This window comes from Aotus nancymaae, unplaced genomic scaffold (genome assembly GCF_030222135.1).
Source record: "Aotus nancymaae isolate 86718 unplaced genomic scaffold, 86718_ANA_hifiasm-v0.15.2.pri h1tg000036l, whole genome shotgun sequence".
Taxonomy (NCBI): Eukaryota; Metazoa; Chordata; class Mammalia; order Primates; family Aotidae; genus Aotus; species Aotus nancymaae.
Genome location: NW_026988450.1, coordinates 13,460,096 through 13,485,385, shown reverse-complemented (window position 1 = coordinate 13,485,385; position 25,290 = coordinate 13,460,096). Strand labels below are relative to the sequence as shown.

The 25,290-nt window shown below is 36.5% G+C and overlaps 1 protein-coding gene across 1 annotated transcript in view; it reads right to left on the bottom strand.

The window, feature by feature from the left end:
* Positions 1-25,290, bottom strand: part of NKAIN3 (sodium/potassium transporting ATPase interacting 3) — a 621,971-nt gene that overhangs the window by 302,109 nt on the left and 294,572 nt on the right. The window contains exon 2 of the mRNA XM_064384233.1: positions 12,311-12,448. Within this exon, the coding sequence (XP_064240303.1) occupies positions 12,311-12,448 (138 nt within the window). The remainder of the gene's footprint in view (positions 1-12,310; positions 12,449-25,290) is intronic.

The following is a 25,290-nucleotide window of genomic DNA, read 5'->3' as shown; positions in this document are numbered from 1 at the left end:
AATAAAGCTAGATTTACTTTTAAAGTGCTTTGCTGGCTTGCAGGTACAAGTTAAACTCAAGTGTTGATTTGATTTCTGTTTTCTGAGTATTATCTTTTCTGAGGAACACAATTACGCAAATCATCCTGTGAGCTCTCTATCATCTTTAAGTTATAATATAAAACCATCACATTTTAAGAAATGTTTATTGAAACCTAGCACTGAGAGAAGACCATATTTGAAAATAAATGTGTGGAGTACAAAATTAACAAACTTTCATCTGTTGGACTATTTTATTAAGAGTAGAAGGTGTGCCTCTAATATGATCATATAACAATAAAAATATAATCTTATAAAAATAGTTTTAAATTAATAAATAGGATTAAGAATTAGAAAACAACAGATTTCCATATCTTCTAATCATATCCATTCAACAAATTTTAAACCTACGGGCCTTACTGATTAATTGATTTTATCAAGGTATTATGTATTAGGAAACACCTTCTCCCAGAGCATTAGTCAGTCTCAATTAAGGTAGTCCTAGATTGAGAGACTCACTGATAGAGAATCAATGATTGGACTAGGGCTCCCCTCATCCAGTCACTCTCTTATGCAGACAAGAAATTGAGGCCCAGAAAACTGACATACAGAACAGCTAGGATGACTGGGGATGGTACTTACTGTAGAACACAAATAACATACCAAATACATTAGTTTCCCTATTCATTTTATTTTATCACAAAAATGCATGAATTCTTAATGTCTTAGGTAGACTTATTAATTGAATTATTGCTATCCGTGATTACAATCATTGCATACTATTTTTAAATTGAAATATTGAAATCATTTCCTTGGCTTATTCTATGCTGTCAAATAATCAAATTATATATTTTAGACACTGTATAATATAGCCATGTTACTAATACAAACTTTATCAGAAGGCTTTAACTATTTATGAAATTTAATTTATATCATATATTAATTTTAACTATTTATGAAATTTAATTTATATTATATATTCTGTCGTTTATGAATATTTAAGGGCTTTCAAAATAATATCATGTAGTAGTGTAGTCCTATAATTTGTTACACTTAATGTTCCATAATATAACTGTTTTTCTGACAGAAGATTCACTTGCTATTTATTTCTTTAGGGATGGAGTTTCACTCTTGTTGCCCAGGCTGGAGGGCAACGGTGTGATCTCGGCTCACGGCAACCTCCACCTCACATGTTCAAGCCATTCTCCTGCCTCAGCCTCCCCAGTAGCTGGGATTATAAGCATGCACCACCCACTGCCCAGCTAATTTTGTATTTTTAGAAGAGACAGGGTTTCTCTATGTTGGTAAGTCTGGTCTCAAACTCCCGACCTCAGGTGATCCACCCGCCTCAGCCTTCCAAAGTGCTGGGATTATAGGAGTGAGCCACTGCACCAGGCCTGCTTTTGTTTTTAAGAAAAATACAATTAATTATGAGTTAAACCTCAAAATCACTGGAAATTTAGTTGGAAAACGTTAAAAAGTTAACATAAGTAAAAATATATAGTCAGATATTTGGTATATGCAGATATTGCTGATGTTGCAATATATGCTGTTCATAAAGTCTTCTAGTATGAGTGGACTTGGTAAATTTCAACTTTCAATAAGTTTTAAAGCTCTAACAAGGTGGCATCTAGTATCTGCTATCTTCCATTATAAATAGATCTAATTATAAGTATATTGAAATCAGAGAGCATTGCTAACCTCTAAATCATGAGAAAAAAGTCACTGGAAAAGGTTAGGGAAATAACATAAAATAAAGCAATATTAGAGTAAGGTAACAAACTAAATTAAAGAATTAAATAATGTATGTGACTTGCTTACAATAGCCAAATACAGAATAAATGCTTGACAAATGTTTGAGCTGCTCATGTGTCTTTTTTTCCCGTTTACTCTGCTAGAAAATGTTACAACAATGACTAAGCAAGAAACTTACTCTACTTTTTTATTATAAGTCTAGCATATTGCGCATAATATTATAGCAAATTGATTTGTAGATGAAAGAATGAATGAATGGCCTTTTTCATAATTAGAAAATACGCAAGCTCAGAAATTTAAAATAATTCATATTATAAACTAATTGCTCGATGTGGAAGAAATAGGCTGGAAGATGTCCATTTCCATTAAAAATTGCTGAAATATCCTTGTAAAACTAGAATATATTTAAGAAGTCAGATAGAATGCATAAACATTATTTTTCATTATTACAGGCTTTGTCTATGTGGATTTGGATTTTACATGTATATACTAAACATAAGCAAAGTAGAAGAGAGAGGGAGAGATTATGCAGAGAGTGATTTTTTTTCCTCATATTGAAAAGCCTTCTTTACTACAAGTATATTTAATCTACCTAAATATATGATGTAAGCCTGCTTTATAATAACCATAGGGTATTTTTTAAAAATGGAGAGTCTTACTTTTTAAATTATTGCTTCAGTTGAATTATAAATAAAATAATACATTTCAAAAAGATGATAGGGAGGATAGGCAGCCTCTTTGGTCATTGGTCATCCCAATACTTCCTGCCTAGCTAGATTTCTGTGACATATTTATATCTCTAGATCTCTCTTTTCTCTTACACCCATGATCAGATTTGTGTCTCAATTGCACAATAAGATACAGTTTATATAACAGTTTAAAAATAATAAATATGTATTATCTTTGTTCTCAGCAAAGAAACACAAATTTATTAGAAAAAACTTGTAAATGTATTAGAAGATATTACACAATATTGCTAAAACAAACAACACATGAATTCCATATTGTGGATGTCACACTAATTGTAAAATATAAAATATACTGTCATTCTAAAATAAATTGCCAATTATACAACAGATACGGATAAAAATTTGAGGCAAACTGGTAATTTGGTGAATTGATCATTTGACAAATTGCTTAATTGAGTGACGGATTATCTTGTCCTGAATCTATAAGCCTTTTACTAAAATCTTTTAGAATAAAGCCTACCCTGTAATGCTTAAGCATCCCAGTTCTGGAATCAAACTATCAGGTGTCAAATCCTAAGTCCAACACCAAATAGGTGATTAAATGATTATCCCTCTACCTTGGTTTAAGGGTGATGACTGAACGAAATGATCTAAGTGCTAAGTATAAAGTGTAAAGCACTTAGCATAGCACCAGAAACACAGAAAAAACCAGGATAATAACCCTGTTACTGTCAAAAACATAGGAACTGACAGTCGAGACAACTATGGCAAAAAGAAAGCAAATAAATGTCCTGAGGCTTCATAGCCAATAATCAGTGAAGAGGAATTTAAGTGTGATGTTTACCAATTGAATCAAAACCTAACACTCAACTCACGTTGAGCAGTGACTCCAGAATGAGATTTATGCTGACATAGTAGGACAATTTTGCTATACAACAATTCAGGTTAAAATGAGTTGTCCTTTGTAAATAAGCATTTGAACAAAAGTCCAAATAACGAATTTATGGACTTTTCAAATTTACTTGACCCTTTAAAATTTTTAAAGGCTGTTAAATTTTGTCAAAGGCCTTCTCTGCATCTATTGAGATAATCATGTGGTTTCTGTCTTTGGTTCTCCTTATGTGATGGATTATGTTTATAGATTTGAATATGTTGAACTGGACTTTCATCCCCAGGATGAAACTACTTGATCATGGATAGCTTTTTGATGTGCTGTTGCATTGGTTTGCCAGTATTTTATTGAAGATTTTTGCATCGATGTTCATCATGGATATTGGCCTGAAATTTTCTTTTTTAGTATCTCTGCCAGGTTTTGGTATCAGGATGATGTTGGTCTCATAAAATGAGTTAGGGAGTATTCCCTCTTTTAGTATTGTTTTGAATAGTTTCAGAAGGAATGATGCCAGTTCCTCTTTGTACGTTTGGTAGAATTCAGCTGTGAACCTGTCTGGACCTGGACTTTTCTTGGTTGGTAGACTATTAATTGCTGCCTCAGCAGCCCTTTATGCTAAAAATGCTCAATAAACTAGATATCAATGGGACGTATCTTAAAACAATAAAACAAACCCACAGCTAATATCATACTGAATGGGCAAAAACTGGAAGTGTTCCCTTTGAAAACTGGCACTAGACTAGGATGCCCTCTCTCACAACTCCTATTCAATATAGTATTGGAAATTCTAGCCAGAGCAATCAGACAAGAAAAAGAAATAAAGGGTATTCAGTTAGGAAAAGAAGAAGTCAAATTATTTCCATTTGCAGATGACATGATTGTATATTTAGAAGACCCCATCATCTCAGCCCCAAATCTCCTTAAGATGATAAGCAATTTCAGCTGAGTCTCAGGATACAAAATCAACAGGCAGAAATCACAAGCATTCCTATACATCAAAAACAGACAAACAGAGAGACAAATCATGAGTGAATTCCCATTCACAATTGCTATAAAGAGAATAAAATACCTAGGAATACAACTAACAAAGGATGTGAAGGACCTCTTCAAGTAGAACTATGAACTACTGCTCAAGGAAATAAGAGGACACAAACAGATGGAAAAACATTCCATGCTCATGGACAGGAAGAATCAATATCATGAAAATGGCCATACTGTCCAACGTAATTTATAGATTCAATGCTATCCCTATCAAGTTACCAATGGCCATCTTCACAGAACTAGAAAAAATGACCTTAAACTTCATATGGAACCAAAAAAGAACCTGCATACTCAGACAATCCTAAGCAAAAAGAAAAAAACTAGAGGCATCACACTACCTGACTTCAAACTATACTACAAGGCAACAGTAATCAAAACAGCATAGTACTGATACCAAAACAGAGTTATAGATCAATTGAACAGAACAGAGGCCTTGGAAGTAACACCCCACAACTACAACCATCTGATTTTTGACAAACCTGACAAAAACAAGCAATGGAGAAAGGATTCCCTATTTAATAAATAAATGGTGTTGGGAAAACTGGCTAGCCATGTGCAGAAAGCTGAAACTGGACCCCTTCCTTACACATTATACAAAAATTAACACCAGAGGGATTAAAGACTTAAACGTAAGACCTAACACCACAAAAACCTAGAAGAAAACCTAGGCAAAACCCATTCAGGACATAGGCCTAGGCAAGGACTTCATGACTAAAACACCAAAAGCATTAGCAACAAAAGCCAAAATAGACAAATGGGATCTAATTAATCTTAGGAGCTTCTGCACAGCAAAAGAAACAATCATTAGAGTGAACGGGCTACCAACAGAATGGGAAAAATTTTTTACAAGCTACCCATCTGACAAAGGGTATCTAGAATCTACAAAGAACTAAAACAAATTTACAAGGAAAAAATAACCTCATCAAAAAGTGGGTGAAGGATATGAACAGACATTTTTCAAAAGAAGACAGTTATGTAACCAACAAACAATTGAAAAAATGCTCATCATCACTGGTCATTAGAGAAATGCAGATCAAAACCACATTGAGATACCATCTCACCCCAGTTAGAACAGCACTCGTTAAAAAATCTGGAGACAACAGATGCTGGAGAGGATGTGGAGAAATAGAAACACTTTTACACTGTTGGTGGGAGTGTAAATTAGTTCAACCATTGTGGAAGATAGTGTGGCAATTCCTCAAGGATCTAGATATAGAAATTCCATTTGACTCAGTAATCCTATTACTAGTTATATACCCAAAGGATTATAAATCATTTTATTATAAAGACACATGCACACATATGTTCATTGTGGCACTGTTTACAATAGCAAAGACTTGGAACCAACTCCAATGCCCATCAATGATAGACTGGATAAAGAAAATGTGGCACATATACACCATGGAATACTATGTAGCCATAAAAAATGAGTTCATGTCCTTTGCAGGGACATTGATGAAGCTGGAAACCATCATTCTCAGTCAACTAACACAAGAACAGAAAACCAAACACCACATGCTCTCATTCATAAGTGAGTGTTGAACAATAAGAACACATGGGCACAGGGAGGAAAACATTACACACTGGGGTCTGTTGGGGGATGGGAGGGCTGGGGGAGCGATAGCAGGGGTGGGGAAACTGGGGAGGGATAACATTAGGAGAAATACCTAATGTAAGTGATGGGGGGTAGATGCAGCAAAACACCATGGCATGTGTATACCTAGGTAACAATCCTGCAAGATCTGCACGTGTACCTCAGAACTTAAAGTCTAATGAAAAAAAAAATTTAAGGCAGTTTTGAGCTCATTTTAATTTCAAGGTTAATCTTAATTCAAAAAATGTTTAACAAATTTGCTAATTCATCCTTATGTGAGTTAAAACCTGCTTGATTAAATTATCACCCATGAAATAACAAAGATTTAAGTAATTCTAGGGCAACAATCTTACTTTGAATTTTACAAGTAAAATAAAAATGAATATTTGACGGAGGAGTAAACAGATAGGAAATTATTTATTCTACAACAATGCCTTGTAACTGGTAAATATGATTTCACTGCTTCATATTGTTTATAGCCAATGAAGCACATAAGGCACATTCAAAACCCAAGGCTGAGCATGGTATTCTCATAATGCAGGGGCCCCAATCTCCAGGCTACAGACCAGCACTGCCTGAGCTCTCCCTCCTGTCAGATCAGCATGGCATTAGATTTTCATGGGAACACGACCCTACTGTGAACACCCATGTGAGGGATCTAGGCTGCGGCTACTTAGAAGAATCTAACTAATGCCTGATGATCTGAGGTGAAATACTTCCATCCCCAAACCATCCTGCCCAGCCTCTGGAAAAATTGTCTTCCACGAAACCAGTCCCTGGTGTCAAAAAGGTTGGGGATGGCTGCCCTAATGCACACATTCCACTTTAGCCAAATAAACTTTAATGAGCGAAGGAGTACTGTGTGGCAAGGTTGTTTCTGTATTCTAAAAGTAAACACAGAAATAGTAAATTGTACCTTAACAATGTAATAGCATCTGGAAGGGAATTACTGCTTTTTGATTCTGTGAATTGGGGAGGTTTTTCTAAAAGTTTTTGTGAAGAGGCCTCCTCAACTATAGTGGCAGGAGCTTGCAACATTGTATTTCTTAGGAAAAAAATAAGTCTTGAGGAGTAAGTCAGGTAGGTGCGAGTAGCACAGCACATACTATTTTATCATATAATTTCCTCAGCCAAGTTCAGGCTGAGATAAGCAAGGCAGTGCATTGTTGATATGTCCTGAGATTCAAAAATAATAAAAAAAAATCCTGTCCTGTCCATTCCATCTTATAAAATCCTTTCATCCAATAACATTTGATTCATTTATTGTTTGCTCCATCAAGTATGAAGCATATGTAATGGTCTGTACATACAGGAATAGGCCTAGAATACAGCAATAGATGGGCACAGTTCTGCCTTCCAAAAGTACACATTGTTGAATGGGGAGAGACAGGTAGGGAAGCAGTGATAGGTAGGGCAGGGTACTGGGGTAGAAAGTTACCGGGATTTACAGAAGTAGAAGGGAAAAGGCACTTTCCCTTGCATTCGGTGGTCAAGTAAGGCTTTTAAAAGGTGACTATTTAATTGAGGATTATTAAGGTTTTTCCAAAAGGATAGGGAGATTAAGGCATTCCAGGCAGAAGGTGTAGTATGTATTATCTGAAGAGGCAAGAGCAACATGTGGCCTTTGGAAAATACCAATCATTTGGCATGGCTGGCACAAGGTGGTCAAATGGGGAATGCAGGAGGTGCTGGAGAGGTAGATAAACAATTTTCATGAGATTTGATTTAGACTCTGAGAGTTTGGAAAAAACTATAGGCATTGGAAAGCTTGAGATTCATGGTCCTTTACCCAAAACAGTTTCATAGGGGTGATCAATTACCTAAATTCAACTGTGATGAACCCTGTTTTTCGTCCAAAATGGTAGTAAATTACCTGTGTTTTTGTAAAACTAAAGCTCTATTAAACTATCACAGCGAACATACATATTTTGTTAATCTCTGCATGAGAACTTAGCACATACCTGGTGCTCCAAAGTGTTTGTTAGTTTGAAATGGATTAAATTTAATTGAACTATCCGTGTGGTGGTTTCAGCCAATAAAGGAAGCCAACACTAAAAATAGCAGAAGCGATTTTAAGAGAAAATCCCTTGCAATCAAAAAGCTCTTTCCCCTCACAGTGAAAAGTCAGCATGGATTTCTGCTCCAGGACTCTGCTTCCTGCCACTGAAAAGCTGCCGCCTCTAATGGGACATATGCCACATTCATCTTCAGTTTTCTTTTTTATACCACAATTAATTCCAGGCCACCAGTTGTAGCTTCAAACCAAAGCATTTGTGACAACAACTCAAGAATGAATTAAAAAAAAAAAAACCTCAAATAACAACATGCCCTTTTTATAAAAGGCAGTGTTTGTGAACAGATTTCCCATACTCACAGATTAATGATTCTTTAGGTACTTTTATCAAACAGATAATTTATACCCATGTTAGAATACGAGGTAAGCCAGTTTCGTAGAGGTAACAGTATCTGACTGGGAGGCAGGCCACGATTACTTTCTATATCACAACTTATACTGACAATGGTAACATTATCATCTGGAATCTGGCAGTGAAAACAAAGCGCAGATGATGCTACAGCAGCTTTTTGAACCTAACAATCACAGGCCAGTACCCACCCAGTTCTGCTGCCTGTTACCACCTAGGCTCCTCGGGCTAGTCAGTCAACCTTTCTGACCTCTTTTCTCGTCTGGTAAATTAGATAGGCTGACATGTGCCCTGTAGGGTATTCGTGAGAATGAAACTGAATGATATGCTTGGTGTGGAGGGCTTTCCCAACAATTCATTGCTTTCTTTCTCTTCCCTTCCTGAGAGAGGATCTTGAATAAGAGATCAAATAAAATGAGAGAGCCTTGGTTGGCATAACCCATTAAAAGAGACCATCAAGATGAGCAAAACTGTGGATTGTTGGTCTTACTGATGCTTTTCTTTGAAGTTTCTGAAAGACCTAAAACTGCCTTCCTCTACACACAGGAGGAAAAAGGAGAGAAAGAAGCAAAGGAGAGGGTACCAGCAGAGAAGTGACAGCAGTTTCATCGTGGGTAGACTCTGTGAACTAGTAGGGCACTAGATAGGATAAATAATCAATAAATATGTATTGAGCACTCATTACATTCTATGCTCTCAAAGAATACTTTGCCTAGAAGACATAAACATGAACAAATTACAAAACATACTCAAGACACTCTACAGGTGAAGAAGCAGAGAGTGATTCCTGATTAAGGTGTGCATGAGATTATGGAAGGAGGCGTGCATGAGAAACTGAGAAAATGTTGCTAGACCAGGACACGAACTCCAGACAAAGCTACAGAGCACAGGGCTGGTGAGGCAGGTGCAGCAGGAGGCTCATGACACTGAGCTGTGCAGACTCTCAGCCCTTCTGGGTCTCCACACCTGGCTCAGGGCCTCCCCCAGGCCTTGCCCTGCTTCTGATCTCATTCCTCTTCACGGCCATTCCCCCACCTCTAGAGAGCCCCAGAACCTGCACCTCCTCACTCCTTACATGTTAGCACCTGCAGAGCAGGGCCTTTGACATTTGAATTCTTTCCTATTTTTCCAATCTTAGCACAGTATAGGTCCTCAATAGATGCTTAATGAATGAATCAGAACTGCTGTGAAAGTCCCTCTTCTATGGGCCTGTGATGCCTCCTGCCCAGACTCCCCTTCGCTCCCTTCATCCCTGGTGGACTCACTCTCATACTTGTACTGCATACCTCAACCTCATCTCCCTGTAGGGTGACTAACCACATTGCTCTGCTAATGTCAGATACCCCATTAGAAATCTCATGGCACAGTGTGCGTCTTCATATCACTTAACACAGTTGCAATTTAACATTTATGTGGATAATTGTTTGATAAAGGCACACTTCTCTTCACTGCACTGTAAGGTAAGCACCCAGGAAGACAGACAATATGTCTGTCTGTTTTTGCTCACCAGTATAGTCCACACCTAAAACAATGTCAAACACAGGGTAGAAGCTCAGTAAATAGCTTTTGAATTAGTAGTGAATGAAAAAAAGGGAGAACAAAAGTTAGAAAAGAAAGAAGTGAGTAAAGGAAAGAGGATGAGGAGAAAAAGGGAAGGAGGGAGGGAGGAAGGAAGGAAAGAAGGAAAGGAAAGGAAAGGAAAGGAAAGGAGGCAGGCGGCGGGGGGGAGGAAACAGGGAGGGAGGAAGGAAGGAAGGGAGAGAGAGAGGACAGAAGGAAGGAGGAAGGGAGGAAAGGAAGGAAGGAAGGAGGGAGGGAGGAAAGGAAGGAAGGAAGGAGGGAGGGAGGAAAGGAAGGAAGTAAAAAAGAATTGTGAGACATGAGTTAGGTCAAGTACATCAGGCAAGAATATTCTTAGATTTTATCGAGCTAAGGAGCCAGTGGCAGTTTTAAGCCAGTGATTTGAGAAAAGCACAAAGAGCAAACTGGAAGGGAGGAAGGCAGAAAATAAGAGGCAAAGTCCACCTATAGAAGAGAGACCGGAAAAGCCTCAACCAAGGCAGCAGTTGTGTGGATAGTGCATAGGGTTAACATTTAGTGGGTAAAATCAACAGAACCAGATGTCACTGGTATATACCTACAGTTTCATTCTCTGGAAGCCATCAATGGTTTCAAAGCCACCAGGCATTTTGTTTCTCAGCAGAATACCAACATCATAAAAAAAAAGTCTGTAATGAGTAAAAGTGCTCTATATTCATAGTAACAAACTGGAAGACATTTAGAATTCAATAATAGCTTGAGATTATGCATGATATGAAAGCATCTTAGGCTGCAAGTCCAACTCCATGAAATCCCCTTCTAGGAGATCATGTAGTTACTTAGCAGAGGCTATCTTTATGTATTTATTTTATTTTATTTGAGATAGGTTTCTCTCTGTTGCCCAGACTGGAGTACAGTGGCATGATCATGGCTCACTGCAGCCTTGATCTCCTGGGTTCAAGGGATCCTCCTGCCTCAGCTCCCCGAGTTGCTGGGACCACAGATGCCCCAGTGTTTGGCTAATTTTTGCACTTTTTGTAGACATGGGGTTTCTACAAAAAACCTCAGCTGCTCTTTAACTCCTGAGTTCAAACAAACCTCCTGCCTTGGTTTTTCAAAATGCTGGGACTACAGGCATGAGCCACCATGCCTGGCTGTGGTTTTCTCTAACAGAAGGAAAGTAAAGCAGAAATTGTCTAGTCCTTGCAGCAAATTAAAAGCCATCAAATGCTCCCAAGGCCATTTGAGTGTGGTCCATTCAGATACCTACATCTCTGTGAAATAGTGAAACATATCAAAAAGCCAAGTTTAAAAATCAAAATAGAGAATGGATGCATTTAACAGAGAAAAGTTATAACTTTATTATTTTCCATAGGTGGACTTAGATTATGACAAAATGGAAAGATGGCATGTTTTTAAGTCTATGATTTTCTTCTAGTGAGGCAATGTCAGTGTGTTCCAAGAAAACATACAGTAATTCTACTGAACACTGTATATTTATTCAGGCTCAATGAACATTTTATAGCATGTTACTCCAACTTACAATACTTACATATGCATATTATTCCTCACAACCTTCTCAAGTGTGTGGCCTACGGTATTGCCCTCTTTTTATATTATAGGAAAGATAACTAATTACTGTAAATAACTTCCATTAGATTGTGGGTCACAGCATACACCTCATTAAACATTTTACATTTTACACTCCCATAATGGAGTGTGTACTGACCACATTTTGGATTTACATTTCAAATTCATCTTGACAAATGAGAAACTATTCAATAACATCTAGTATGAAATACATGAGGGATGTGTATCAAATATCCATACGTACATGCACTTGTAATGCCCTAAGTCAATTAAAATTAAAATATATTATTGTTTTCAGTGATTAAACAATTATGCTAGATAGGTTTGCTTTTTGAAGTTAGTAACAAATGTCACTGAAAGTTATGATAAATTAATACATTGATAGTTAATATACATTGCATCTAACTTTTCTATAACCAAGAATATAAGCAGACCGCCTACTCTATCCAAAGAATATATCCAAGAATATAAGCAGACCTACTATATCCAAACTCTATTTTGAATTTCCCTATAAAACTTGAATTCCGTTACACTGTGAGTGAGACCACACCATCATACACTTATGAGCATGATGCTTTGATCTCACTGTACAACACTCATTATGTTATATTTTCCACATATAATTGCTTCTTAACAAAATTTAATATTTGAAGGCTATAAAAGCAAGGCCACATCATATCAGAAGGGGCCACTTAGAATTATTTTATTTATATTCTTGTAGAAATTTTGAATTATTTATATGAAGAGAAATGATAAAAATAAGACTTACCACCATGATGTATCGAGGTCTGTACTGAATGGTTCCAAACAAACCCAATATGACAACTATTATGTGTAGAAAATTTCCAAGAATAGGCGCCCACTGGAAACCAAGGAAGTCAAAGATCTGCCTCTCTAATGCTGAGAGCTACAACAAAAAAAGAAAGTTCATTAGCGTCTAATCCAAGCATCATGATACCATTTTAATCGTTATCTCACTGCTGGAGGAGTCTGCATATTCAATTTCAATCACACTTTTTGTCATGTTATTATTAGAATTTTCATTCTTATTGCGTGTGCTGTTTCATGCATTGTATTTCAGAAAGTACTAAGATAGCTTTGAGCATTATAACTTCAAGTATAAATAGATTTTGAATCTATCTGGAGAGTTAGAGGTACACCTCTTAAATCATTTTCTACAGTAGAAAATCCAGACAGATTTTTTATGTTTTAAGTTCATCATTTTTATTTTTATATTAAAAATTTATGTTTAATTATTAGGGGTATATAATAGGTAAATATATATTTATGGGGTACATGTGATATCTTGATATAGGCATACATATGTAATAATCACAGCAGAGTAATCAGAGTATCCACCACTTCAAACATTCCTCTTTTCTTTTTGTTAGAAACATTCCAATTCCACTCTTTTGTTTTAAAATATGTGATAAATTATTGTTGACTACAGTCAACCCATTGTGCTATCAAATACTGGATCTTACTTATTTTATCTACCTCTATTTTTGCGTTTGTTAACTATCCTCATTTTATCCTCTCCTCACACCCCTTCCCAGCCTGTGGTAATCATCATTCCACTCTCTATCTCCATGAGTTCAATTGTTTTAAATTTTTGCTCCAGAAAATAAGTGAGTACATGTGAACTTTATCTTTCTGTGACTTGGCTTATTTTATATCATTATTTTTAATAAAACGATTGGCTTAGTATAACATAATTGGATCAAAAACAAAGAACTCCAGGCTTGGGACACTAGAACCAGTATCATTTTGGCAAACAGACAAAAACAAAAACTTCTACCTATGCCTGCTTTCCTGTGTGAAATACACATTAGCCAAATCTGTTCTGTTTCCTTTCCTTTCCTTAGATTGCCAGTGCTGATAATGGGTAACCACCTGTTCAAAATGAAGCTTACTTATTTACTTACTCTGGGCTCAAGACCCTGATCTAAAGCTAGAGTTAAAACAACCCCTTCGAATCACATTTTACTGTGATCATATACCTAACAAGAAAATTCACCTTAGGTTAGATTGCATCCTTTTAGAATACCCAATAGAAACTATGAGGCCATTACAATTTTAGACATGCCACAGTTTATTATATTTGTATTACATACATCTACATTTTAAAACAATTATAAAATGTGTCAAGATACACACAACCATTTGTGATGAAACAAATGCATTTCCTATGGTCCAGTGAATACCAAAAATGTCATTATCATGCACTAACAGTATTTCTTGTATTCTACAGTAAAAAATTTTACAATTTCATCTATTTGGACATGAATCATTATACATTTCAGGTATTTTTCTAGATTTGTATTGATAAAACAGTAATTCTAATAAAATGATCCAGTGATTAGCCATACTGATGGAACTGGAAACTGCAGCTTTGAAATGAAAATGGCACCCTAGATAGTTTTCTAGTTATGTGGCAGGCGTATGGTTGAATAGCTTTAATTTCCTTGGACATAAAGAAATGTCCTCAATCCAGTAAGCTGAATTTACCTGGGTTAAGATTTGCCTTCAGCAAGCTGTGGAGGAAAAGGGAAGAGAGCGAATGCCTAAAGACAACCACATCAGGTCGACATTCATTTCATGGGTATTTCCTGATCATGGAGTGGTATGAATCAGGCTTCATTCAGGATTCATCTCCTGAATCCATCAATGTCCAGAAATGGCTAAAACGTAAAATATCAGAGCAAGGTAAGAAGCGGCACAGTGTTTTCAATCTCCTGCTTGTCTCTGCTTGTGACTCTAATTAGTCCCTAGGAACCTTTCCCTAAAAATCAGTTCCTCTCAACCTTTCTATGCAGCATTTTATTTATTGGTCCATCAGTGATATAAATATGTATTTTTTAAATGTCTAAACATAACTAAAATAACAAAAAAAAAAAAAGAAAGAAAGAAACACTGAAGAGCAGCTACGGGCAATTCATTCTGAAAAACAACACTAGTTTAAAGCAGTTGTGCATGACAAAAACCTTTAAAGTGAACTTTTCAAATAGAGAAAAACTCATTTTCTTTTCTGTCAGAAGATTCATGGAGAGCATTCTCTTTTACAATATTAAAGAAAACACAGGTAATGAAAGAGAAGCCAAATTAATGCCACTTATGAGACAACATGCATTTTACATTCAAGGCACTCTCTCTGTTTATTAATATTTATTTCCTGAAAACTTAAAAAATTAATTGAGGTGGGAAGAAATAAGAGCACAAATAAAAAAACATGAAAAACAGAGAGAGGAGCATATCGAGAATATGGAGAAGGGCAGCCATACCAACTATACAAACTGTGAAAACTAGATTTGAGTATTATACATTTAAAAAGCTAACTAACAACAGCAAAGACTTCAAAAATAAAATACCATTGTACTTTTCACTTAATTATTTCATCTAACTTCCATTTTAAGTTAATTAGCCATTTAGTTTACTGGCTAATATCTTCTCTCTAAATGTCAGAATCTCTTGAGAAACCACTTTTTGCCCTTGACTGTGTTGTTTATAATAATGACCCACAGACCTCAAATAAGATGAAATTATATCCAAGTTGCTTTGTTGAGTCAGAAAAAGGATGACTGTTCTTTAGAAATAGCTCTGTTAAAATGGCTCTAATCTGTGGTGTTCGGAAGATGCTGGCCTTGGTGGAGGTGGGGGTGGGCAGCAGGCATCTCTTCCCTATTCTACGGTCATGACCTCAAGTTGGGAACTTGATGTCTGCCATGATGGGAATATTTGCAAAATTGAAATCAGAAAATGCTGAAAATTAGAATTTGTTTGTATGTATGTTTCGAGAACCTATGTTAAACTTTTACCTGCACACCACTGAATATGACACCTAGAAAACAGTGGTTGTGATTCCAGAGAGCAGGGGAAGGAAGTCGCCAAATTATAATGTAGCATAAATACAAGGAAGGGTAGAGGGCTGAAAGAGGATATCTGCAGAGATGCCCAAGCAAACAGAATGAATGAGACCTCTACAGAACCTGAGTTTAAATAAAGGTAGAGAAATAAAGATAATATAAAGGCAGTAAGATGTTCCAGAGAAAGTGAAATCAACAGATCCAAAGAAAAATGCATCTTTTCCCCCATTTTTTGATTAGATTATTAGATATTTTTGATAGAGATGCTTGAGTTCCTTATATATTCTGGTTATTAACCCCTTGTCAGATGGATAGTTTGCAAATTTTTTCTCCCATTCTGTGGGTTGTCTCTTCACTTTGTTGGCTGTTTCCTATGCTGTGCAGAAGCTTTTTAATTTGATGTGATCCCATTTTTCAGTTTGTGGTTTGGTTGCCTGTGTTTGTGGGGTATTACTCAACAAATCTTTGTGCAGTCAAATGTCCTGGAGTTTTCCCAGTGTTCCATCCTAGAAGTTTTATAGTTTGAGGTCTTAGATTTAGGCCTTAAATCTATTTTAATTTAATTTTTGTATATGGCAAGAGATTGGAGTCCAGTTTCATTCTTCTGCATATGGATATTCAGTTTCCCCAGACCCATTTATTAAAAAGATTTTCATTTCCCTAATGTATGGCTTTGGCATCTTTGTCAAAAATGAGTTAACTGTAGATATAAGGATTTATTTCTGGGTTCTCTATGCTGTTCCATTGGTCTATGTGTCTGTTTTTTATGCCAGCATCATGCTGTTTCAGATACTATAGCTCTGTAGTATAATTTGAACTCAGGTATTGTGATTCCTTCAATTTTGTTATTTTTGTTAAGGACAGCTTTTGCTATTCTAGATCTTTTGTGATTTCATATAAATTTTAAGATTGTTTGTTCTATTTCTGTGAAGCATATCATTGGTATTTTGGTAGAGATTACATCACATCTGTGGATTGCCTTGGGTAGTGTGGACATTTTAACAATACTGATTCTTCTAATCCATAAACATGGAATATCTTTCCATTTTTGGTGTCCTCTTATAATTTCTTTCATCAGTGTTTTTATAGTTTTTGTTACAGAGATCTTACGGTTTTTTGGTTAATTCCTAGGCATTTATTTTTGTTCGTAGCTATTATAAATGAGATTACTTTCTGGGTTTCTTTTTTAGATTGCTTGCTGTTGGCATACAGAAATGCTACAGATTTTTGTATGTCGATTTTGTATCCTGCAACTTTACTAAATTTATTAGTTCTTATATTTTTGGTGGAGTCTTTAGGTTTTCCTAAATATAAAATCATATCATCTGCAAACAAGGCTAATTTGACTTCTTCCTTTCCAGTTTGGATGCCCTCTATTTCTTTCTCTTATCTGATTGCTCTAGTTCGTACTTCTGGTAGTATTCTGAATAACTGTAATGAAAGTGGGCATCCTTGTTGAGTTCCAGATTTTAGAGAAAAGACTTTCAGTTTCTCCCCATTCAATATGATATTAGCTGTGGGTCTGTTGTATATGGCTTTTATATATTGAAGTAATTACTTCTATATCCAGTTTTTTTAAAGGTTTTTATCCTGAAGGGATGTTGAATTTTATCAAATGCTTATTCAGCATTAATTGAAATGATCATATGGTTTTTGAGCTACTTCTCAAAAGAAGACATACAAATGGCCAACAGGTATATAAAAAGGTGCTCAACATTACTGATTGTCAGAAAAATGCAAACCAACTCTACAATAAGATATGATCTCACCCCAGTTAAAATGTCTTATGTCCAAAAGACAGGCAATAGCAAATGCTGGCGAGGATGTGGAGAAAAGGAAAACCTTGTACACTATTGGTGGAAGTGTAAATCATTACAAGCACTATGGAGAATGGTTTGAAGTTCCTCAAAAAACTAAAAATAGAACTACCATATGATCCAGCAATCCCACTTCTAGGTTTATACCTCAAAGAAAAAAAATCAGTATATCAAATGACATCTGTACTCCAATGTTTAATGCAGCACTATTCACAATAGCCAAGATTTGGAAGCAACCTCTGTCCTTAACAGATGAAAGGATAAAGAAAATGTGGCAAATATACACAATGGAGTACTATTTAACCATAAAAAGAATAAGACTCTGTCATTTGTTTCCTGTCATTTGCCAGAACATGGGTGGAACTAGAAATCATTATGTTAAGTGACATAAGCCAGGCACAGAAAGATAAACTTCACATGTTCTCACTTACTTGTGGAGCTAAACATTAAAACAACTGAACTCATGGAAACATAGAGCAGAATGATAGTTACCAGAGGCTGAGAAGGGTAATGGGAGTTGGAGGAAGTGGAGAGGTTAATGAGTACAAACAATAGAATGAACAAGGTCTAGTATTTGATAATATAATAGGTTGACTATAGTCAATAATAATTTAATTTTACATCTTAAAATAGCTAAAAAAGTATAATTAGATGGTTTGTAACACCAAGAATGAATGCTTGAGATGATGAAAACCCCATTTATCTTGATGTGATTATCACACATTGCATGCCTGTATCATAAAATCTCATGTACTTCATAAATATATACACCTACTATGTGCCCACAAAATTAAAAATTAAAAGCTTAAAAAGAATAAACAAAATAAAATAAAACTGGAAAAGCACAGATATTTAAACAAGAACAATGGAATTATTTCTGAAAGAAAGCTAAAGTAGGTAAAATTCTGTACACTATAAAGAATAGGATGAAAATAAATATCTTTTAATAAAAAGTTACAAAGTAAAGGCAATCAGGATCTTAATAAAAAGGAAGAAAGGAGGGCGGGAAAGAAAGAAGGTGGGGAGGAGGGAAGTAAGAAGGGGAAGAAACCAAATCAGATACATAAGGAAAGCATGGTTCAAAAAATACCAAAAAATTAAAATGGGACATGATTTTAATGTAAATCTGAAGAAACCATTGAAATAATCTTCTTGAGTGGCACAGCAAATGAAACATTGGAGCTGAAGTTGAGAAATGTAACCCTAGCTCATGAAAACCCTAGGTGCTGCATGAAAAATGTTCCACAGTCATTATAACTGTTGTATTAGACTATACCTTTAAGAATCAAATTGTTAAAAAAAATTGAGTCTTCAACATGGTTATTGAACAAAATATTCATGTTATTTGACCATATAAACTATATCTAAGAGAGGTTGGGATAGGCTGAATGTTATATGTATATATTCTGTATGTTATGGCAAGGAGGAAGGAGCACGTTTTGAAATACTTCCTACAGGGTCAGGTGTTTTCTTATGAGGCTCCAAGGTGAAATTAACATTTCCCATAAATCTATGAATCATTAGCCATACCCCACATTAGGCACCTATACTTCTGGTAACTCAATAAATGTCCCTGCTTGCTTATTTCATGCTCAAGCAATGCATATAGAGACAAATAGGAGTGCCTTTAAAACACAATGTTTCTTATTGACCCATTGGTATGATTTGACTCTGTGTCCCTATCAAATCTCATCTTGTAGCTCCCATAATTCCCAAATGTTGTGAGAGGAACCCAGTGGGAGATCACTGAATCATGGGGGCAGGTCTTTTCTGTGTTCTTTTCATGATAGTGAATAAGTCTCACAAGAACTGAAGGTTTTAAAAAGGGAATGTTCTCTACACAAGCTCTCTTCTCTTGTCTGCTGCCATATGAAATGTGCCTTTCACCTTCATCCATGATTGTGAGGCCTCCCCAGCCACGTGGAACTATAAATCCAATAAACTTTCCTTTATAAGTTGCCTAGTCTCAGGTATGTCGTTATCGGAAGTGTGAAAACTGACTAGTACAGTAAATTGGTACCAGTAGAGTCAGGCATTGCTGAAAATATACTCAAAAATGTGGAAGCAACTTTGAAACTGGGTAACACGCAGAGGTTGGAACAGCTTGGAGGGCTCAAAAGAAGATGGGAAAATGTGGGAAAGTTTGAAACACCCTGGAGACTTGTTGAAAGTTTGGAACTCCCTGGAGACTTGTTGAATGGCTTTGACAAAAATACTGATAGTGATATGAATAATAAGGTCCAGGCTAAGGTGGTCTCAGATGGAGATGTGGAATTTATTGGGAACTGGAGCAAAGGTGACTCTTGTTATGTTTTAGCAAAGAGACTGGCAGCATTTTGTCCCTGCCCTAGAGATTTGTGGAACTTTGAACTTGAGAGACATTATTTAGGGTATCTGGTGGAAGAAATTTCTAAGCAGCAAAGCTTTCAAGAGGTGACTTGGGTACTGTTAAAGGCATTTAGTTTTGAAAGGGAAACAGAACATAGAAGTTTGGAAAATTTGTAGCCTGACAAAACGATAGAAAAGAAAATCCCATTTTCTGAGTTGAAATTCAAGCCAGCTACAGAAATTGCATAAGTAAGGAGAAGCTGAATGTTAATTCCCAAGACAATGGGGAAAATGTCTCCAGGGCATGTCAGAGGTCTTCATGGCAGCCCCTCCAATCACAGGCCCAGAAGCCTAGGAGGAAAATAGCCCCAGGGTTCCTATGCTATGTGCAGCCTAGGGACTTGGTGCCTAAGTCCCAGTTGCTCCAGCTGAGTCGAAAGGGGCCAACATAGAGCTTGGGACAAGGCTTTAGTGGGTGCATGCCCCAGCTCCTGGCAGCTTCCACGTGGTGTTGAGGCTGCAGGTTCACAGAAGTCAAGAATTGGGATTTGGAAACCTCCATTTGGATTTCAGAAGATGTAAAGAAATGCCTGAATGCCCAACAGAAGTTTGCTGCAGGGGCAAGACCCTCATGGAGAACCTCTGTTAGGGCAGTGTGGAAGGGAAATGTGGGGTTGGAGCTCCCACACAGAGTCCCACTGGGGTACTACTTAGTGGAGTTGTGACAAGAGGACCACCATCCTCCAGACTCCAGAATGGTAGATCCACCAACAGCTTGCACTATGTGCCTGGAAAAGTCACAGACACTCAACACTAGCCCATGAAAGCAGCTGGGAGGGAGGCTGTTCCCTGCAAAGCCACAGGAGCGGAGCTACCCAAGACCATGGCAACCAACCTCTTCCATCAGTGTGGCCTGGATATGAGCCATGGAGTCAAAGAAGATCATTTGGAACTTTGAAGATTTGACTGCTCTGCTGGATTTTGTACTTGCATGGGGCCTGTAGCCCCTTTGTTTTCACCAATTTCTCCCATTTGGAACAGCTGTATTTGCCCAGTCCCTGTATCCCCACTGTATCTACGAAGTAGCTAACTTGCTTTTGGTTTTACTGGCTCACAGACAGAAGAAACATGCCTTGTCTCGGGTGAGACTTTGGACCGTGGACTTTTGTGTAAATGCTGAAATGAATTGAGACTTTGGGGGACTGTTGGGAAGGCATGATTGGTTTTGAAATGTGAAGATATGAGATTGGGGAGGGCTAAGGGGTGAAATGATATGGTTTGACTCTGTGTACCCACCCACATCTCATCTTGTAGCTCCTATAATTTCCATATGTTATGAGAGGGACCTGGTGGGAGATGTTTGAATCACAGGGGCAGATCTTTCTTGTGCTACTCTCACAATGGTGAATAAGTCTCATAAGATCCGATGGTTTTAAAAATGGGAGGTTCCCTCCCCAAGCTCTCTTCTCTTGTCTGCCACCATGTGAGACGTATCTTTCACCTTCTCAGCCATGTGGAACCGCAAGTCCAATAAACCTCTTTTCTCTGTAAACTGCCTAGTCTCGAGTATGTCTTTGTGAGCAGTGTGAAAATGGACTAATGCACCCACATATGATGATTAATGCTTCACGTGGTATTCTGCTTAATTGTTCATAACAATTATTCTTAATTTTAAAAATTAATTTACACTTAAAACTAAAGAGCTATGAAAACTTCAGGTGACCAAACATGTTCTTTGGCATTTGGATAAACTTGGATAGACCAAATTGGTCTATAGGATAAGCTTCTGCCCAAACAAGAGTTAAGAAAGAAGCCTCATTCTTGTGGCGTGAGTACCCCTGGAGATTCAACTTCACAATAAGAAAAGTGAGCTGCCTTTTACTCTAATTCCCCTTGGATTTTTTCCCTGTTCACTGAAGACAGACACAATGAAAAAGATTAAAACAGGGTCAAACATATTGGTAGAATCATAAGAAAACATTTGATCAAACCATAGTTTCACAAAATAAATTAAAATGTACTGTATGACTACCACTCTCTTGTGTGTAGTCTCTAGCCTGGGAATTCATGTGATAAATATTTCATAAACATGAAGGATCAACGCTTTCCTTAAAGTGGAGTTCTAAAAGCTCTAAGTATCATTCTTATTAGCTAAATTGTTATTTCTTAGGCCATTTCAAGTCTTGGGTTACTGAAGTAGACTTTTCATTGTTGTTGTTGTTTGTTTTGTTTTTTTGCAGATAGAGTCTCACTCTACCACCCAGGCTGGAGTGCAGTGCTGCAATCTCAACTCACTGCAACCTCTGCCTCCCAAGTTCAAGTGATTCTCCTGCCTCAGCCTCCCAAATAGCTGGGACTACAGACATGAGCCACCATCCCTGGCTAAATTTTGTATTTTTAGTAGAAAGGGGTTTCACTTTGTTGGCCAGTCTGGTCTCAAACTCCTTGCCTCAAATGATCTGCCCACCTTGTCTTCCCAAACTGTTGAGATTACAGGCATGAGCCACCATGCCCAGCCTGAACTAGTTTTCTTTATGTCTGGAAATTTCATGTAGGCCCCAGATCCGCAACACTTTCTTTGCTCTAAAATCTCTTATCTACTCAATTCCCAAAGGACTTTTCATGCTTCAGGTTGATGAAGCCTAACTTCTGTGTACATCAGCATGATTAGGCCAAGTACAGTCTTATATTTCAAACTGTAATTTCAGAGTATTATTTTCAGGGCTCTGAAAAAAAATAGCATTTGTATCATGATCCTACTTCATCATGTCATACCACAAACAGTCCTAATAACCTAGAGACTTGCCACTATGCTACAGCAAGGCTATTCTGGAGAAGTTTCTATGTGTTTACAGCCAGGTGAATAAGTCTTAGGATGAACACAGACTTTGAGATGGATCTAGGAATTCTATATTGGTAATGCTTGTGATGCAGTTCAACCTACAAAGATAGTTACAGTTTAATACATCACCTCCTTTTCCTAATAAATATTTAGTTTTTGGTACCATCCCTGGTGGCCTGAATGGTCACTAGTGCTTATGTTGCTAAGCAAGGTAAAACTACACATGCTCAGAGAAAGAGTACTTTCCTTAATGTCAAATGTGATTGGCTAAGTTGTTCCTTGAACTAGCTCTTTTAGGTGAAAGAATTGTCTCCAGAATATTTGAAAAGGCTACTTGAATTCTGCTTATATATTTTTGAGTCCCTATATCTCAAGGAAGTCAAATGGACATTTCCTATCCTTAAAATTCAATAATAAAGATGTAAACTAGTTGGTCAGGTAAACAGTACAGGATCTCAGAAAATAGCTACACATTGTGCTGCAAATCTATTTTTTTAAGAGATAAGGAACTGTGGGTTACATCTTAAGGAAAGTTTTCTATTAAAAAAGGAATGAATATTACATTTCAAATAGACAGATTTATGGAAGCTGATGAACTGAAAACATACATGTGAAGGACATCTATGTATCACAAATTAACTCAGGAAAGTCTTTTGTTTCTCTTGTGCGCTGACTCAGCATATCAACTGTTGGAGTAAAAACGATTTCACAAATTTTTCAATATATCAGAAAAAGGCCAGTACAGTAAAGAAATGTTCTAAGGCCTACAAAATGGTATACTATGGATATGACACTATTTGTCACTTCAATTTTTTATATTTATTAATCTAATTTGATGCTAAGAAAGTAGGAAAAGTATTATTATCTATATTGGATATAGGAAGAGACTCAGAATGATCAAATAATCAGCCTCAGAGCTGGGACTTAGTATGTTTATGCTCTGACCATACCACTCTGAAATCATGCAATCAAAATGAACACTGCTTAATGAGGTTAAATTCGGAAATAAGCTTTATCATAAAATGTAAGAAATAATATAGGAAGCATGATGCTGTGTTTCATGATTTAGTCCTCTTTCTTCTTCACCCCACCCATATCTAGTTGGGGCCTAGATGGGGCCAAATGGGGCTCAAGCCTTTACAAGAGGCAAGTTGTACTTTTCAGAAACTTATTAGCTGTGCTACCTTATTCAACCTTCTATTTATCAAAAGTAGGTAACAGTAATCTTTAATTTGCTGCTAAATATTAAGATATGCACATCAAAAACATAGGTGGCATTCAGTAAGTAGAAACAGCAGTGTATTTATTTCCTGTTGTTATTCCAGTGCTCTAACAAATCACCAAAACTTACATTACTTTATTATCTTTTGTAGTTCAGAATCTAAAACAGGTCTCATGGGCTAAAATCAAGGAATCAGAAGGGCTGCATTCCTTCTGGAGGTCCTAGGGGAGACTTCCTTTTCTTAAATTTTCCAGCTTCTAGAAGCTGCCCACCTCCCTTTCCCTTGATGGGTGGCCCTCTTCCTCCATCTTCAAAGCCAGCCACAGTGGGTTGAGTCCTCATGCTATCATCACTCTGTTCCTTCTCACCTGTCTTCTTCTTCCACTTATAAAGACCTTTGTAATTACATTGAGCCCTTTTGGATAATTTAGGAAAATCTTTCAATTTCCTAAATTATCTTTAATAATTTATTAAATTTAATAATTTAATAATTTAGGAAAATCTTTCAATTTCCTAAATTATATTTAGCTATTCCTAAAGAACAGCTAAATACTTAATTCCATCGGTGCGTGAATTCTCCTTTGCCATGTAAAGTAAAATATCAATACATTCCAGTGATTGGGACATGGACATCTTTGGGACTAATATTCTGCCTACCACACAGTTGTTACTTCTTGCTCTGTCAATTTGGAGTTCTCTTGGTAATGGTACCCTCTCTGCTAGTGAGCATGTATGCACATTTCAGCCTGGCCCTCTCCAGTCTAGGAAGAATTTTGAGTCTCCCCTTTTCTTCTCCAACCCCAGAAAACCACATCTAAGCTAATGTTACTTTCTATTCCACTCCTGCTAGGGCCAACCCCATTACTGAAGTGACCAGGACTTCTCCCACAGCATCCTGCATCCATTGGAAGGTTTCTTTCCAGAAAAATTCACTGAAGGAGCATGATAATTCAAAATTTGTAATATAGGTATAAGAATTTTGATGTAAAGAAATATAGCCTTAACTCTGCAAAAGTACTTATAAAGCTATATCCACAAGGCATAATAGAAAGAAAAAGATAAAGGTTTCCAGTATATATCCTAGAGTATATATATATACTATATACTGGTAATACCCCATTTAATATTATGAACAAATTCCTTTTCTTTGCCTAGAAAAATCACTTTCATGTCTATACTAAGGAAAATCATTTGAGCTATATCTAGTGATACTTAATGATCAATGGTAACATTTAGCACTTATGCAGTGATTTTTATTATCAAGCCACTCTACTGACATAATCAAATTCAAGATACTCTGACTCTTTAAAGATGAATCAATTGAAAAAAAAGTTGGAGCTGTTGTCTCTGGAGTCCAGGGTATGTTTTGTGGTGACAGGCATTATGAAAACCACATGATAACAGATGACTAGATGAAGAGAAAGGTTTGATATATATCATTAATGTAATGCGGAAAGATGGCAATGAAAGCATCAAAAAAATTTTAAAATGCTTCTGCTCCAACCATTAGAATGTAATTCACTATTTTCTTTTAGATTCAGTTTCACAAATGTAAAGCCATTAATTAATTTTTTTCTTTCTTTTGTTCACTCATTCATTAATTCAACAACTACAATTTAACAATTACGAAGTAAGCACTAAGAGTATAAAGGTGAATGGCAGAATTATTGGTCTGAA